Here is a 19,322-nt window from a genome sequence, read left to right as displayed (position 1 = left end):
ATATTATATACTTATTTTATATTTATATTTATAAATATTTCATATATATTTATGTATTAAATATTTAAATATATTTAAATAAATGTATAAATTTAAATATATAAATATATTTAAATATATTTATTTCCCTCAATATCCTTTAAAGACATTGGGGTTTTGAAAGGACACTTGTTTCTTCTCCCTTATTAGATTGTTAGCACACGGATAAACAAATGTACATTTCTAGGTTCCTCAAGACTATTAGGTTTAAAGTTCCTACTCAGTTCTGGTGTTTTCATCACAAATGTCTGGAGGTCCTCTGTTTCATCGAAGAGCCTTTTTTTTTCTTGTAGTGCTGTAATCAGCTTTGCAGGAAGTTATTCTTTGTTTTAAGCCTATATTCTTTGTCTTTTGGAATATGGTATTCGAAGTCTCCCATTTTTAGTAGAAGTTGCCAGATTTTTGTGGGATACTGACTGTATATCCTTTGTATGTAAATGCTTTCTTTCTAGATGTGTGTAGTGTTTTTTTCCTTCTGATGTAGGGACTCTGGATTTTGGCTATGGTATCACTGGAACTTTTCTTTTGGAGATTCGTTTCAGGAATTAATCATAGATTTTTACCTTCTGATTCTAATGGAGTTGGACTGTGGATTTTTGAAATATAGTATCCAAGATTTAAATTTTTATACACACACCCAGACCCACACATGTGTGTGTATGCATGCATGTATATGAGTATATGTACTCCTTAATCAAGTCAGTTGCTTTTGATGTCAGAGAACTTACATTTTTCTTTTTCTTACATATTTTATATTTCTATGACACTCTGTTACATTTCTTCTTTTTTTAGTCTTTTTATCCCTTTCTAAAATTTCATGCTATCTCATGGAATCATTGATTTTTGTTTGGCCTATTCTGTTTTATTTATTGCAGTTTTTAGGCCCTCCATTTCTTTGGTAAGATTGACCATTTTCTCTTCTAAGCTACGTGTCCTTCTAACTCTTTGGTCAAGAGCTTTTCTTTCATTGTTTTCTTTTGTTTCATTTCTTTAAAGAAGTCCTTGTGGAAAATTAATTTTCTCCTCTTCAATCTTTACTTGTCATTGTTTTGGAGTTAGAATTGCAACATTTTTTTGTTGGAGGAAGGACCAGAATGGGTTTCCATAAGGGGAGCCTCAGTTCCATCACTCCCCTCAGGGAAGGGGGTAGTGGTTCAGGGTATTCTAGCCAAGGCTTCAGACCCCAGTGCATATTTGTTTTGTTTTGTTTTTAAATTTTTCTATTTTCTTTCTCTTCCATTGTCACACTCTCCCATTTAAAAATAAAGGACCCCTCCAAAAAAACCTATGTAACAAACTTTACAGCTTGTGGCACAGTGGAGAAAGTGCTGCATCTGGAGTAAGGAAGACATGTCCAAATCCAACTGCAGAGACTTACTTATCTGTTTCACCTTGGACAAGTCACTGTGCCTCAGTTTCTTCAACTGTAAAATGAGGTGATAATAGCACCTATCTTCCAGGGTTGTTGTGAGGATCAAATAATAATATTTGTAAAGCACTTAGCACATCACTTTACACATAATGGGTGTTTAACAAATGCTTGTTCTCTCCTCTCCACCCCTCTAAACAAAACAAAGTCTCAGATTGACCACATCCAAAAAATATGTTTTTCAATTGCTTTCTGAGTATTCCAAATACCTATTTCTCACACATTGCTGAAAGTGTAACCCTTCCCCCCTGGATTGCTTGAAGTGGGGTTGGGCAAAAGGAAATCCCAGAAGCTTTCAGAATTTCATTCTTGAGATCATTTTATCACCCCCAGGCTGACATCCTTTGTATAATTTTAGTTCATTGATAGACCTCCCCACATGTTTATATGATATAATATAATATATATTTTATAATATAAATTAGTCAGCCAAACTTAATCTTAGAAAGAGGTAGTTACTGAGATGACACAGTAAGAAGTTGGTACAAACTTTCCCCCTGCGATGTACTTTAACACTTACACATTGAGTCCAGGGAAAGTGTGCTTAAGCCCAGAGGGGAAAATAGTTCATTAAAGAAAGACTGACAAAACTTCCATCTCCTAGTTGCTGGTGGTCCTTTTCTCCCCTTTATGCAGTGCTCAAGAATTTCCCTCTTAGCTACGATAGAGATTCTTTGCTCGACTCTTTGTAGGGTTGTGAGTCTATCTTCCTCATTTTATTGAATCTGTCCTTGTCCTAATGATTTCAGCCGTTCCAGGGGCACTAATGGGAAGATTACACAATTGACCCTGCTTTCAACTAGCTTTATGACTTTGTGCAGACTCCAGAAGGCATGACTAAGCCCTTCACCCATCCCAAACACATTTTCTATTTTACCTAGTGAAGTGTTTAGGCCATGTTTATATCTAGTGAATATCAAGATGCATTCTTACCTGATAAACATAACAGGGCTCTTACTCCAAGTGGGCTAAGGTAATTTTCTAGACTGTCCCTCAATTTTACGTGTGTGAGTTGTGGATTTGTGGTTAGTATAACCTTTTGAGAAAGAGTATTTCATTATATAATGAGTTATAAAATTATTTATGGTTTGAGACCCATTGATATCACTGCAATTACTATACTTTAAGGATGTTTTCAGTGCATGGAAAAGCTACCTAACCATGCAAAAATAGTTTCTAGCAACCCCATGCATAATAGCAAAAATCCAATAAAGATGGAATGGTTAAACAAAATCTGGCATATGAAAGTTAAGGAAATATTATTGTACCATAAAATTTCATATATGGAAAAATACAAAGAATATGATTTATATGTAGTTATGCAGAATGAACAAAAAAACAACAACAAAATATACACTGACCACAACATGAAAATAAGAAAAACAGTAAGAACATTAAAACACAAACTTAGAAAAGAAATTCACAAAAGGACACAAAACAACCAGGATGGTTGAGAAAGACAACGAGCAGTTACATAAAAAAAATTATTAATATATTTTTAAAATTGACTTTCCCCCCCAAAAAATTACTCCTCCTTCCTATAACTATAAAAGTGTCCATTATAGCAAAGAACAAGAAGAAAAAGAGAAAAAAAAAACAGTTCAGCAAAACTAACCAACAAATTAATGGAGTGTGGAAGTATTGTGAAACAATGGTTATTCCATGGGTCATTCAGGAGTAGTTTGACACTTGGGGAACAACTAGCAGATTCTGTTTGCATTTGTCCTTTTATTGAGAGGCCAAAGCACATAGAGTCATAGATTTTGAAGTAAAATGGGCCCTTTGGCCATTGAGTTTAATCCCATTTCCCATTTTACAGATGAGAAAACTGAGGCACAAACAGATTAAGTGACTTGCCAAGGATCAAACAACTAGTACTGTGTCTGACATAGGATTAAAATTTTTGTTTACCTCGGGGTGGCTAGGTGACACAGTGAATAGAGCACAAGCCCTGGAGTCAGGAGGACCTAAGTTCAAATCGGCCTCAGACACTTAACATAAAACTAGCCGTGTGACCTTGGGCAAGTCACTTAACCCCAATTGCCCTACCTTCCCCCCTCCAAAAAAATTAGTTTTACTTGACCCCAAATCCAGTGCCCTCTCCACCTTATCATGATGCTTTTCACATCTTATTTGAAGGTGCCAAATCTTATTCTCAGTGCTTCACGAGAAGTAACCTACTGAGTTAACATATATCATTAGAAGTGGCCAAGACACAGGTCGATTCCCCTAACATGCTTCATGAAATGACCACTATTATACATGCAATAGTTCATACCCTCTACCTGTTCAAAGTGGAGAAGAAAGGACATCTTCTCATCTCTTTACAGTCTGGCCCCAGTTTACCTTTTTAGCCTTATTACACACTCCTTCATGCACTCTACATTCCAGATAAACTGGGGTTGGGTTTTTTTTTGGTACTGTCACTGATGACACTCCAGTTCTCAGCTCAATTCCTTCATACTGTCCTCTGTGTCCAGGAGATTTGTCTTCACCTCCAGCTATTAGGTGAATTCCTAGTTTCCTTTGAGATAGGTCAAATCTTGCCTTTTCCTGCTCCCCACAGCTCCTAGAGTAGTCCCTCAAGCAACACCAATGAACTTGTACTTATTTTGTAAATATATTGCATATGTGTATACATGTATGTATATGTGTTCAACTTACCTCATTCAACAGAATCATTGAGAGCAGGAAACTTGTCACTTAAAAAAAAAATAACCTAAGCAGCTATTACAGTGTCTGGCATATTATAGGCACTTAATAATTGATATTTGATTGATTGATGGATCTCTTCTCAGGAGCCAAGTTTGGTCATTATAACAGCATTGTTTTTATTTTTGTTCTTTCCATTTGCTCATTATTTTCCTCATTCTACTTGCTTCGTTTTGAATCAGTTCGTATAAGTCTCCCCACGATTTTCTGAATTCCTCATATTCGTCATTTCTAATTTCACAATAACATACACTTTCACCAATCTACCACTACTTGTTTAGCCATTCTCCAATCCACGTATGTTGACTTTGAATCTGTTTTTTGCTACTACAAAAGAGCTGCTATGAATATTTTGATGTACATGATACCGTCTTTAACCTCCTTGATATATAGGCATATGCTTAATTGTGGGATCTCTGGGACAAAGAGTGTGGGCAAATTGGTCACTTTAAAAAAAAGCCTAATTCCAAACTGCTTCCAGATAGTCGAGTCAATTCACAGCTCCACCAACCGTGACACACTTTTAAAATAAACAGCAAGTTGCCCATATTTATGGTTTATAGTATTTTTCTGTTTTGATCTGTGCGTGTATGCATATGCACGCACATTTTTTTATTATTGAATGGATATTTGATATAATAATATATTAATTAAAGAAATACAGATTCGATCTTCTCCACATAGGGAAAATAAGTTGAAGCTGCGGGCATAAATCTAGAAAGAGTATGACTGGCCAGTAGAAGTACATTGACAATTTACACGTTCATAAGAACTAAATAGGTTGCAAAATTTACTCCCTTCTCCCAAGATATAAAATTTAAATCACTTGAAGAATGCGTATATTGGCGCATATATTGTGCACTTCTTTAAAAAGTGCCTTTTGTGGGACTACATTAAATTGATTGTTCCGACGCCTGGTGGCACTGCAGGCTAAGAAGGAGAACCCGGGGCTCCGCCTCTCAGCCTCCATCTCAGGGAAAAACCATTGTCTTTCCGGAAAGACCGAGCTTCCTGAGAACAAAATAACGCAGTGAATTGGGACTAGATCTAAAATCTCCTCGCCGAATTCTGAGAATGTTTCTAAGCTGAAGGACGCATCCAGAAAGGCAGAATGAAGGTTATGCTTGACACACCTCGGCGGGTAAGGAAAATACCGCTTCTAGTTATTGTGCTGTGCGTGGGAGATATGGGTTTGGAGCCTATGGAGGCTCCTTGGTGGAGAACGTGGCAAAGGCCCTGGGACTGGAGGTGGGGTAGCTATCAGCATGGGGAACTGGGTTCTCTGAAAGCATACATAACAAAGCGTATTTGCAGCTTAACTATGAGACCGGAGAATGCTATTAAAAGGAGAAACTGGACTGGGAGGAGCTAAGCTCTCTCTCCAAGCTCTGCGTACTGTCGTTCAGTATCTTACTGGAAAACTCTTTGCGCTTCATCCAGACTGTGACACAAATGCCTGTATTCCTGGACTTAAAGCTCCCCCTGAACATCCGTGAAAACACCATCCCTTGGACTGCGTCACAGCTCGAAACGACACTGAATGTAAACTAGGAAGAGACAGTATCCCCAAATAGCTGCTCAGACCCCAACTTCTATTTTCACAACCAAATTGGAGCTAGAGCAGAAGGCAGAATTTACCTCGAATTAGTTTTAAATACCAGAGGTGGGTGGTGTCTCTGCACCCAGATCCAGAACTTCCAAAGTCCTCATCGAATCTGTGGAATTTAACGGAGAATGGACAAAAATCATGGAGAAATAGTTTAAATGTATAACTACTCTCCGCGGCACTAGCAGAACTTTTTTGAAAACAATTCAATACCTGGCCATCTTCTCTCCAAGTGCGCTTGGTTTATGAAGGAATTCCATTTAACTGCAAATGTGAAGCCCAGTGACAGCCGGAGCCTCTAGACTAGTATAGGATCTTTTTCGTTCTGACTATGAGTCCTAAGGATTATCTCTTTTAGCTGACCAGGCGATCATTTAGCATCCCAAGAGCTAGCCTGGGGCTATTTTTAAAAACTGTATTCCAAGTTCACAGTTGAAAGGAAAAATAGTAGTAGCCCCAGAGATGAGAAAATATGGGTTCAAGTTACAACTTTGACACATAACTGGTTGGGTGTGACTCTGGGCAGGTCACAGCCACCTAGTGCTCTGGGCAATTCTCTAAGCCTGTTAGTTTCGGAGATGTTAGCAATCTGCATTAATCGAGGGATTTTCCTCACCAGAAGTTCCATATACCAATGAAATCACTGATGTAGTTCATATTGCCACCCCTGTTTAGGGAGAATTATGGAGGGGAAAAAGGAAGAATGGTTTGCCACATGGATAAGAGAATTTTGCCCTGAAACCTACTGTGGAGAGCTGGTAACCCAGGGAATAATGGACAAAGAGAGCAAAAGCACATCAAATATAGCCATTAGGATTCTCCATAAGATATCCTACAGGCCCAAGAAATCCTAAGACCAGTATGACAGCTTCATCTTCTCCTTGTCATTTCTCTACACGTCTGCCAGTTATACTATATTCATCTTTCTTTACTAGTGAAAGAAAAGCAACACATTGTGGACTGGAGCTACTTTAGTCAAATGGACACTTCCTGGCCCTCTGTATTACATCCAAATTGGGAACCTGTCCTGTAGTACCAGCACAAAGTATGTTTGACCAGTCACTTGGGGAGCAGTGAATTCAAGTCTTGAAACTCAAAAGCTGTAGTGCTGGGATAGGGAGGAAAGCTTTAATTCTTATTCTAGAGTAATAATTTCTTCATGTTCCCATCCTAATGTTCCCCACCCCATTTCTGTTACAAACCAGATAATCTAGTTAGTAATTAATTAAAATGTTTATGAATATTTATCTTCTTTTTCTTCCCTTTCTTCTTAGAAATAATATAGTTTTAAAATATTAGAGTTGGAAGGAATGATAGAGAGCCAACTCTCACTACAAATGAGAAAACAGGTAAAAAGAAACTAAGTAACTTGCTCAAAATTTTAAAGATAATTAGCAGCAGAGCCCAGACTGAAACTCTAGTCTTCTAATACCCAAGTCATCAATTTTTCCATTCTGCCTTCTCTTTTTTGGCATCTTCTGTGTTTCCCTATTTTAGCTAATATATTTTGGGAACTAAGATGATAATACACAATACTAAAGTAGATTTCCAAACACCATGACCAACAGGACCCAAATGCATCAGAATATCCTGCAATATTGTATTTTCAAGGAAACAGAGAAAATTATCTAGTCCAGCACCCCCAATTATGAAGATATTCTCTCTCCTACACCCTTAGCAGGTGTTCATACAACTTTTACTTGAATACTTCCAGTGATGAAGAATTTACTACCCCACATTGCAATTTATTCCATTTTAAACTTTCAATTTTTGAAAATTCTTCAATTTCACCTAAAATATGTCTCTTTGTATATTGTTCCCAATGCTTCTAGTTCTTTCTTTCTGGAATCTACACAGAAGTCTTACTTTACTCACTTTACTATTTGACAGCCCTTCAAATATCTTAAGATATGTATTCTGTCCTTCCCCCATACTCATACCAAAATTCATCTTCTCTTTTCTTGTTTCTTCGGTTTTTCCTAATACAACCATGATATAAACTCCAGTTTTTAGTGCTCCTCTTAAAATGTGTCACCAATAACAATACTTTTGGGAAAACGTGTGATTAGACAAATGGAAAGTGCAAAGGCTCTCTATGTCATGCAACCAAAGAATGTAAAATAATTTTTGGCAAATGGATCACACTTAGGCTTGAAGCCAAATGGAAAAGCTACAAGGAATACTGCAAAAGACTTACTTAGAAGTGTGGTAAAGATAAAATAATTATTTTAAGAGTCTGTGAATTCAGAACCATCTCAGTATCCTTTCATTATCCTCTGATTGCTGCATTGAGATTTTTAAGAACAGATTCTTGACCTTCCCTCTGTCACCAATGTGACTAAAGCTGAGAAAGACTGAGAGGAAAACAATATCCTTTATATTAGTTGTGAATTTTACTTTCTACTTAATTTTCTCTAATTTTGACATTATCACTGAGATTTATACGTTGTAAAAGCACAGGTGTCCTAAGTCGGCTACAGGATATATAACTCTCTATAATAATTTGTGCGTATATGTGACGTTGGCGTGTGGTTTCCACAGAAAAATCTAATGACACACTCTTGTAACTACAACCAGAGCTCAATATCTCCCTTAGAAAGCTAGACACATAAAGTATTATCTGCCTGAGACAGAAATCTTTATGCCTGTGAAAACTGTATTAAGAAAGTAAAATTCTCAATAAGGACGCATGGTGGCGCTGCAGGATAAGGAGCATAACTAATCTGCAAAGCAACAACATCAAAAAAAACCTGCATCCTCCATTACTCTGTGACTCACACTGGCAGTAAGTGGTCAAAGGAAGCGAGCTTTGTAGCAGGAGCTGGTGGAGAGCAAGGGACCCAGAAGGAGTTATTTACCCACAGTCTACCTCAGTGTCCAGAAGTGTGGATTCAGATAAACTAAGAGTATTTTTGAAAGGTGTCAGCATGGAAGCAGACAAGAACGCAATTTGGATACAAAGGCAAGTTCTGATTTTCTTTGTTTTCCTGTGCATGTCTAAGGCGGGTTCGGAGCCCGGGAGGTTTTCTGTGGCAGAGGAAATGGAGAGCGGCTCTTTTGTAGGCAATGTGGTTAAGGCCCTGGGACTAGAAATGGGGGAGCTATCTAATAGGGGCGCTCGTGTCGCTTTTAAAGGAGACAAACAGTATTTGCAGCTCAATCGTGAAACCTGGGATATACTCATAAAAGAGAAACTGGACCGGGAGGAATTGTGTGGGCCTACCGATTCCTGTGTAATACCTTTCCAGATATTATTAGAAAACCCATTTCAAATTTTTCTGGCTGAGCTGCTAGTACGAGACATAAATGACCATTCGCCTGTGTTCCTGGACGATGAGATGCTCCTGAAAATCCTGGAGAGCAGTCCTCCTGGAAAGATAATCCGTTTAGATGGTGCACAGGATTTGGACGTTGGAATCAACAGTCTCCAAAACTACACCATCAGCCCTAATTCCCATTTCCAAGTTCAAATACGCGTACGCAATGACGGTAGGAAGTATCCAGAGCTGGTGTTGAACAAAGCTCTCGATCGAGAGGAACTGCCTGAGATACGATTAATTCTCACTGCCTTGGATGGTGGGTCCCCGCCCAGGTCTGGGACTGCCCAAATTCGAGTTCTCGTAGTGGATGTCAACGATAACATCCCTGAGTTTGAGAGGCAGAATTATGAGGTGAGGATTCCCGAAAATAGCCCCCCAGGCTCCCTGGTTGTGGGGGTGCATGCTACAGATTTAGATACAGGAAATAACGGAGAAATATTTTACACATTTTCCGATGCTTCTGAAGACATTCGCAAAACTTTTAAAATAGATCGATCTTCAGGTGAAATTTCACTAATAAAAAGAGTGGATTTTGAAACAACTCAGTATTATGAAATTGATATCGAAGCCACGGATGGTGGGGGCCTTTCTGGAAAATGCACGGTCCTAGTCCATGTGATAGATCTGAATGATAATCTGCCCAAACTGACCATGTCCTCATTTACTAATCCCATCCCAGAGAATTCCCCCGAGACAGTGGTAGCTGTTTTCAGGGTTTCAGATCTCGACTCTGGAGAAAATGGAAGGGTGGTTTGCTCCATCCAGGATGATCTTCCATTTGCCCTGAAACCTTCTCTGGAGAGCTTCTATACATTGGTAACAGAGGAAGCACTGGACAGAGAGATCAGAGCAGAATATAACGTCACTATTACCGTCATGGATTTGGGATCCCCGAGGCTCAAAAGCGAGTACAATCTCACAGTTTTCATCTCCGACATCAATGATAACCCTCCTGTGTTTTCTCAGAGAGCCTACAAACTGTACCTCCAGGAGAACAACAGTCCTGCCCTCCACATTGGCAGTGTCAGTGCCAGTGACAAGGACTCAGGAATCAACGCCCAAGTCACCTATTCTCTCCTGCCTCCAGAGACTGGAGACCTGCCCCTCTTCTCCTACATCTCCATCAACTCAGACAATGGTCATCTCTATGCTCTTAGATCTCTGGATTATGAAGCCATCCAAGCTTTCCAGTTCACTGTGAGAGCAGCTGATGGTGGTTCCCCATCTCTGAGCAGTCAGGTTCTGGTTCAGGTTTTGGTACAGGATGAGAATGACAACTCTCCCTTTGTGTTGTACCCCCTGCAGAATGGCACAGCTCCCTGCAATGACCTGGTGCCCAGAGCTGCAGAGCCAGGTTACCTGGTGACCAAGGTGGTGGCTGTGGATAGGGACTGGGGACAGAATTCCTGGCTTTCCTACCAGCTTCTCAAGGCCACAGACCCAGGTCTCTTCACTTTGTGGGCCCACAATGGGGAAATTCACACAGCAAGACCCATTAGTGACAGAGACACCATCAAACAAAAGCTCTTGGTGCTAGTGAAGGACAATGGACAACCACCTCTGTCCACAATGGCCACACTCAATGTGCTCCTGGTGGATGGCTTCTCTGAGCCCTACATTCAGCTTCCAGATGCAGCCAAGGAGGAGGTGCAGTCTGACTCCCTTACCACCTACCTAGTCATTTCCTTGGCCTCTGTTTCCTGTCTTTTCCTGTTCTCTGTTATTATGTTCATCACTATTCACCTGTGGAAGAGGAATAGGGATCCTAGTGATGGTAGTCAATTTGATCCAAATGGTCCTTTCCCTGGCTACTTGGTGGATGTCAATGGGACAGGGACTTTGTCTCAGAGCTACCATTATGAGGTGTGTCTAACTAGTGGTTCAGAGACCAGTGATTTCAAATTCCTGAAGCCCATTATCCCCAGGATTTCTGCTCAGGATAACAGGAAGGATTTGAAAGAAAACCCATCCTTCAGGAATAGTTGTGACTTTAATTAGGGATAGAAATATTCTGCAATGCACTGCCATTATGTCTTGTCATTATTTCATCCCTTTTATTTTCTATCTTACTATGACAGAGGAGAATTTATTTTAAAAACATATGTTATAATTTTTCATGTTCTCCTTTCCCCTGCTACTCTTTCTTCCATTTTTTATTTTTGGTTTTCTTTCTGTATTTGACCTTTGTCCAGGTTATGCTTGTCCCAAATCAATTTCTAGGAATGAATGAGCTACTTTATTTTTGCATTCTCATTTCAAACTTGAATGTTAATATTTTTGATGCAATTAAATCCCCAAACTTTGTTCAGGATACTAAAACTTTTTCTCTGCCATAAACTGCATTAGCTCTCTTAATTTGTATGTTAGGAAATGTTTTCTAAGACTGCATTAGTTCCTTTCTTTGTCTCAAGAAATGTAAATACACTTATCTTTAATCTAACTAGTGATTTATTGATGGCATGCAAACTTTGGGTGGAACACTGAAAAAGATATGAGGAACACGTGCTTCTTCCTCACTGTCACTCTTAGATCTCAGGCTTTGGTTCTGAGAAATGAAACCATCTCTACATAACTATAGTCCATACAAGCAGCTTTTCCCAAACTATAGAATGATTCTGAATTAGGAAGAGGCAATTTAGCATCCCATTAGATGTTTATGAAATACAGAGTGAACTGAAGTCCTTTACAAATTGTCAGTCTCCAGATATGTTTGAATGCAGGAATCAGCAATCAATCATCCAGTGATTAGTTATTGTATATGCTGTATAAGTACTAGATATCATGAGTAGGTCAGAGAAGGATGAATACGAAGGCTGGCAAAAAAACAAAAAAAAAAACAAAAACCTTTTCCATGTCAGAGTCTCCATTAAAAAAAAACAACATCAAATGACTGATGAACCTATCTGCATGTTCCTCCTCCACCCTTTGGGTGCAGGAGCCCAGTAAATCTTGCCTGACTTTATCCTTGCCATTTTGGTGAGGACAACTCTAACTCTTCTGAAGCATACATGCAGGTATCAAAGAGGAATTTGTTGGGTTATACCACCATTCACACACACACACTTTTAAAAAACAAGAGTACAAATTACTTTATGATTGTATTAATTATAATTTAGTATAATTTTTTTCTTTATAGTTATTGGGAAATTGTATTTAACATTATTGAAAGTTACTCCACACAAATGAACCTAAATTTGAATCCCCAAATAGTAATGGCTGGAATTTATAATAAAAATAACATCTGCATTAAAGAATTGATATATTTTAAAAGGAGAAGTCCCTTTCTAATAAGGAAAGTATATATATGCATGTGTATGTGTATTGTATATATGTGCATACATGTATATAATTCCTTACTAATTTTACTTCATCTTACAATTACTGTCATATCTATTGTGCTATTATTACCCACATTTTACAGATGAGGAAATTGAGGCAATGTTTAAGTGACTGGCCCAGGATCATGCAGCTAGTAGGTGTATATAGTAAAATTTGATCTCATTTTTGTCTTGTCTCCAGGTATAGAACTCTATAAACTGTATGTCCTACCTGTCTCTAATAACCTTCCTTCATGAAGACATAACAAAATCACTCTATATGACAAGTTATTCCAAAGACCTAATGTGTCAAGCTTTGGGGAAATTCAATACATCTCCTGGAAGAGAGTACACCCATTTGATCTCCCAATATTTTAGTAACATTATGAATTAATGACAAGAACTAACATCCTTAACTATAAGACCAACAAGACAAGGAAACACATGGGGCTTAGATTATAAAGTAGCATTCTAATTGTAAAGTAGAATTTAGTATGATGCTTTGATTTTTTTAAATAATACTTTTTCCTCGTGACTTTTCATGGCCTTCTGAATAGTGAGAGATAGAAGAATTGAACAGATTGTGTCAAATTTGCCAGCATCAAAGCAAAGATTCAAATAAAAATAAAATTTAAAACTGTACATAAAATGGAAAATTTTCATTATTCAAAAAATGAAAGCATATATTAAAAATAAAAAAGTAAGAAAAAATTTTGTTTGCTTCTGTTTCCCTTTCTGAATAACTTTCCCCCTTCAATGTATTTTTAAATTTTAATACTGTGTTATTATCATAATCATTATGTACATGGTTTTATACAGTGCATAATTGTTGTTTGGGGTGTTCTTTTTATAGTTTGCATTGCTTCATTTAAGTTTTTCCATGTTTATTTGTATTCTTCATATTTCCTTTTCTTTTGGCATTATAATATATCTCATTAAATGCCTATGTCACAATTGGTTATTATTTCAGAATCATTGGGCACATTGTTTCCAGTTTTGCTTTGTTTTTGAAATGGTGTTGCTAGGAATATTTTTGCCCAATTGAACCTTTGTTCCAGTAAGTAACATGCTTAGTATTTGGGCCATAGTGGGATCAATGATTCAAAGAGTGAGTTTTGTAGCTATCATTTTCTGATATTTGCTTGTCAAAGTATTGTTTCAATTTACAACTCTTATAGTAATGTAGGACCTGTGTTTGTTTTCCCACAGCTGCACCAGCTTTGAATTTTATAATTTTTTTTTGTATATCATTGTCTCATTGTCAATGTAGTGGATGTAAGAGGATATCTCACAGTTGATTTAAATTATGTTGCTTTGGTTAGTAGAAAGTTGGAACATTTTATGTTGTTGTTTAAATAGCCTCTGCATCTTTTTTCAGGAACTAGATATTCCAATCATTTGTCTGCTTGTCTGCAGAGGAATGACATAATAACTAGAGGTGTTAAAATGTAATGGACTACTTTAGGTGATAATATATTTCCAAAACCTGGAGGTTTTCAGGCTGAGGCTTTATGACAATTTATCAGGAAGGTTGTAGAGTCACTTGAGCTTTAGGTAAGGGATGGACAAGTGGAAAATGATTGAGTCAAAAGCTCTTAGTTTGGAAGCAGATAACTTGGGTTGGAATCCTCAATTTTCCACTTTCTACCTTTATGTATTTGGAAGAATCACTTCATTTCTTGAAACTCAGTTTCCTAATCTTCAAAGGAAGAGGTTTAATGAATTCCCCTTTAAGGTCCTTTTTAATTATAAGTCTATGATCTTAAATGACTTCTGAGGTCCATTCCAAATATGAAGTTATATGCATCTGTGAAAAATTTGTTATTCAAGAAAACATTTACAAATTTATTTACAAAAGGTACAATTTTTTTTATTTTAAAAAGTTTAAGGGAATGACCAATCACAGACACTTTCATCAAGAATGAAGAATGTTTTAAATTTGGTGACATTAGTTACTCTTTTTTTTTCTTTTGCTTTTTGGAGGGCAATTGGGGTTAAGTGACTTGCCCAAGGTCATGTGGCTAGTTTGTGTGTGTGTGTGTGTGTGTGTGTGTGTGTGTGTGTTAAGTGTCTGAGTTCAGATTTGAACTCAGGTCCTCCTGACTCCAGGGCCAGTGCTCTATTCACTGTGCTACCTAGCCGCTCCCACATTAATTACTCTTTAGAAAAGATTTAACTGTCTCAAGTGGTATTCACATGTTCTGAAGTATTAAAAGCTAACACAGGGAATATGAGGATGGGTTAAGGGGAAGTCCCAAAGCTAAAACACTCTCAAGTGGTCAGCATTAACCAATTTTTTAGGGGAGATGAATCCTTTCTTTTCTTTTGGTTTTCCTGTGTCTACTTTACAAAAGCACAGATTCCCAGTTGATTATGAATTTAATCTGTTGTAAAATGAAGATGGTCCCAGTCAGAGACTCTCTTCAGAATTCAGGGGCTAAGGTGAAGGTTCTACATCTTCTCTTCCCATCCCAAAAAATTCTCTTCCCCAGCACAACAAATTTGGAGAGAAGATAACCTTGTAGAAATGTTTTCAGAAGGAAGCTGACTGAGCAAAGTTAGAAAGCATGTGTCATCTAAGCTCCTCCTAATCTAGCCAATTCTGGTCACTTCCACCTCTCTGCTCCTGTTTCCCTCTTTACCAACAGGTAACTTGTAAAGGGATTCCTAGTCTCTTGGAAAATAGAAATGACATAGGGTTTCCTTAATTCAGACTCAGTCAGGTGTGTTTCAAGGGAAAGAAGCCAACTTACATAAAGGGATGATAGGATAAAGAAATCACTTCACAAGTTTTTCCAGAATTCTAATTGTGCAGAATAACAGCCTTTACTTCACCAAAAATGACCCAGTTGAAGCAGATGGGAAAGAACAGTTCCAATAACTAGTCTCACCAACATGAACTGGAGGGAGAATTTCAGTTGATGGAAACCTGGCAAAGCAGAAAAAAAATACATATGAGACCTTTAGTCTAACAAGGCCTTCATTTCCCCTTCACTGATGCCCCATTTTGTGGTCTGTTCACAGATCAGTCAGGTGATACTTCTGGTATTAGGGCATGGCTTTGCTAAGTCAACAAAGTCTTGTCTCTCATTTGGCCTATACTGCATCAATGACGTGGCAGCCCTACATGGTTTGCAGATTCATGTTTTAGTGGATTTAGAAGTAGAGGGAACATTAGAGATCTGAACTAGGAGTTCTTAGCCTGAGACCTATAAGTTTAAAAAATTTTACAACTGTATGTCAATTTAGTTAATTTCCTTTGTAATCTGACTTATTTTATTTTATTCATTTAAAGACATTATTTTAAGGAGAGGTTCAGAACCTGACTACAGACTGCTAAAGAGGTTCATATTAAAGAAAAGTTAAGAATCTCTGATCTAGATCAACTTCCTCCTCTGATATAAGTGGAAAATGAGACTCCAGAAGTGCTGTGACTTTCTTAAGAACACACAGATAGTAACACAGTCAGGATTTCAATGTAAATCCTCTGACTTAAAATTCAGTGCTCTTTCCACTATAGGTAGATGTATTATTTGCTTCTCTGCATTTAGGAGCTTTCTCCCATTCCCACCCCCCACCCCCTATCATCTGAAGAATATTTACCATCCAGAAAGTATGGGGCAAAGTTCCAGGAAAATAGAATATTCTTCATTTCAGCTTTTAGAGATGAAAATACAAATTCTTTGAAATACAAGTTTTATATAGCCTAGTGTAAGTTTGATGAATTTGATAGATGTGGAGATTATGGTTTGCTTCCTTTATTTGCTGGATTTCTGGCCATGAAAATCACTTAATCTCTTGAACCATCATTTTTCTCATCCTTAAAAACTCCCAGGTAGAATCAGGTAAGATAAATTGTAAACAGCACTTTGCAAACCTTAAAAGGCTATGTCAATATAGGCTATTATTATTATTATTCAATGTCTTATTAATAATACTTACTGTCACATACTAAATATTTATAGTTGTGTCTGACTCTTAATGACCCCATTTGGGGTTTTCTTGGCAGAAATGGTTTGCCATTTCCTTTTCCAGCTCATTTTTACAGATGAAGAAACTGAGGCAAACAAGGTCAAGTAACTCACCCAGGGTTACACACACAGATAACTAAGTATCTGAGGTTGGATTTGAACCCAAGAAAAGCACTCTTCCTAAATCCATGCCTGACTCTCTATGCACTGTGCCACCTTGCTGCCCTAAGCACATTCATAACATTATCAAATGTGGCCATAATTTTGCAAGGAAAAGAACGAATCTTTTGCAGAAGACGCGAGTTGGAACTATAGATTAAGGAGAAGGAAGGGTACTACATTTATTGATGGACACAAACAAGAAGACCTGAATGTCAGATGCTGAGGAAAGAGAAGAAAAGCTTCATTAGCACAAGTCTGGGAAGGACAGGGAGGCTTTGTGTGCTCTCGTATTCCCAGATTTCAACTAATGCATCAAAAGATAAAACTACTGAGATGGAAGCTTAGTTGGGTCTTATTTCTTGGTGGAGGTCACTCGATAAACAACGGATACAGAAAACTCTTCAGTTCACCAGCTAAGGCAGGTTCTTCTTGTTTTGCTTTGTGTTTCTGAGACAGGCTCAGTATGGGAACATTATTTACTGCTAGAGAAAATGGCTGTGGTAGAAGACTGCTCCTTTGTGGCTAATTCGACAAAGGCCCTAGGGCCTGAGGGTAGACAACTATCTAACAGTAGGGTCTGAGGCTCTTTCAAAGGGAAAAAAGAGTATTTGCAGCTAGACCATCAAACAAGAGATCTTTTGAGAGAGAAAATGGATCAGGAGGAGCTGTGCAGATCCAGCAGATCCATGTGTTGTCTTTCCAGATCTTACTGATAAAATCCCTTTCAGATTGCTTGGGCTAAGTTGATGGTACAAGACATTAATGTTCATGCACCAGTGTTACTAGACATTGAAATGATCTTGAAAATTCCCGAGAAGACCTCCCCTGGGATTTCATTCCTACTTCGAAGTGAACAAGATTTATATGTAGAGAACAACAGTCTCCAGAGTCATACATTCAGTCCCTACTTTGATTTCCACATTTAAATTTGAAACAGCAGAAGGGGAAAAATACTAAGAGCTTGTATCAGATAAAACTTTGGATCAGGAGGAGCATCCTGATTTCAGATAACTTTCACTGCATGGATGATGGAGCCCCACTCAGGTCTGGTACTGTCTTAGTCAGAGTCTTCCTAGTCTATATCAATAACAATGCACCTGTTTTTGTTCTGTCTCAGTACGAGATTCAGATCCCTGAGAACAGCCCCATTGGATCCAAGGTTGTCACAGCTGGCACCACAGATTTAAACACAAGAAATAACACAGAAATGTCCTTTACATATTTGCATTCCTCTGAAAACATTCCTAAAACTTTTCAACTTAAGGAGGACTCTGGGCAACTTTGTGTAAGGGGGAAAGTAGATTCTGAGTCAATTCAATCTTACACTATAATAATATTCAGTCCACAGATAGAAGGAGCCTTTCTAGAGAAGGCACTGTAATTGCTGAAATGATACATCTGATGGACAATTCCCCTGAGCTGACCTTGTCCTCACTTACCAGCCCTGTCCCAGAAAACTTGGGAGATATTTGCTGCAGTATTCAGCATTTCAGATCTGAACTCTGGAGAAAATGAAAGTATGGTTTGCTCCATCCGGGATGATCTTCCCTTTGTTATGAAACATTCTATTGAGAACTTCTATACATTGGTAAAAGAGGGAGCACTGGACATAGAACAGGGTTGAATGTAACATCACTATAGATTTGGGGTCCCAGAGGCTCAAATCTGGGTACAATATCAAAGTGATCATCTATGTTATCAATGATAACTTCCCAGTGTTTACTCATAGAGCCTACAGACTATACCTCCAGGAAAACAACAGTCCCACCTGCCACATCGGTGGTGTCAGTGCCAGTGACAGGGACTCAGGAATCAATGCCAGTGTCACCTACTCCCCACAGCCTTCAGAGACTTGAGACCTGCACCTCTTCTCCTACATCTCTGTTTACTCAGCCAATGGTCATCTCTATGCTCTTAGGTCCCTTCATAAGACTCCCTTATGAAGTCATCCAAGCTTTCCAGTTCACCGTGAAGGCAGCTGATGGTGGTTCCCCATCTCTGAGCAGCCAGGCTCTGGTTCAGGTTGTGGTCCTGGATAAGAATGCTAACTCTCCCTTTATACTGTATCCCATGCTGAGTGATTTGGTGCCCAGAGCTGCAGAGCCAGGTTACTTGGTGGCCAAGGTTGTGGCTGTGGATAGGGACTGGGGACAGAATTCCTGACTTTCCTACCAGCTTCTCAAGAACACAGACCCAGGATTTTTCACTTCGTAGGTTCACAATGGGGAAGTGTGAACAGGGAGGCCCATCATTGACAGAGACACCATCAAACAGAGGCTCCTGGCTCTGGTAAAAGGCAATGGTTATTCAACATATTCCTGGTAGATGGCTTCTCTTAGCCTGAAACTTCCAGATGCCTCCAAGGAGCAGGTCCAGACTGACTCTGACTCCCTCACCACCTACCTAATCATTCCCTGTCCTTCATCTCCTTTATCTTCCTGATCTCTATTATTCACTTGTGGAAGAGGGATACCAGTGATGGTTTTCAATTTGATCCAAATGGCCCCTTCCCAGATCACTTGGTGGATTTCAGTAGGACCAGGACCCTGTACCAGAACTATCAGTTTGAGATATGTCTGGCCAGTGACTCAAGGACCAAAGAATTCACATTCCTGAAACCTATTATCCCCACCCTTGCTCTTGCTCAAGCATGTGGGAATGACTCCATGGAAAATCCAGCCTTAAGGAATAGCATTTTCTTCAAGTACTTTTAAGATGCTGTATCAGCAATGCCATATTCACAATGCCTATGGAGATTACAGATAT

At 38.5% G+C, this 19,322-nt stretch overlaps 1 protein-coding gene across 1 annotated transcript; it reads left to right on the top strand.

Moving 5' to 3' along the window:
- Window positions 1-8,534: 8,534 nt before the first annotated feature.
- On the top strand, window positions 8,535-11,443 carry LOC138176630 (protocadherin beta-2-like). Its single transcript, XM_069107411.1, has one exon. The coding sequence runs from the start codon at window positions 8,714-8,716 to the stop codon at window positions 11,102-11,104; it is 2,391 nt and encodes a 796-aa protein (XP_068963512.1). The 5' UTR covers window positions 8,535-8,713; the 3' UTR covers window positions 11,105-11,443.
- The last annotated feature ends 7,879 nt before the right edge of the window (window positions 11,444-19,322 follow it).

The sequence above is a fragment of the Petaurus breviceps genome, unplaced genomic scaffold, assembly GCF_028583685.1.
Source record: "Petaurus breviceps papuanus isolate PSGF00001 unplaced genomic scaffold, PetGlider_PUasm1.0 90035, whole genome shotgun sequence".
Taxonomy (NCBI): Eukaryota; Metazoa; Chordata; class Mammalia; order Diprotodontia; family Petauridae; genus Petaurus; species Petaurus breviceps.
Note: the sequence above shows the minus strand (reverse complement) of the source record. Positions and strands in the feature narration are given on the sequence as shown.

What these genes read in the sequence shown, in the direction of transcription:
- LOC138176630 (XM_069107411.1), top strand. Translation starts at nt 8,714, where the DNA reads ATGGAAGCAGACAAGAACGCAATTTGGATACAAAGGCAAGTTCTGATT.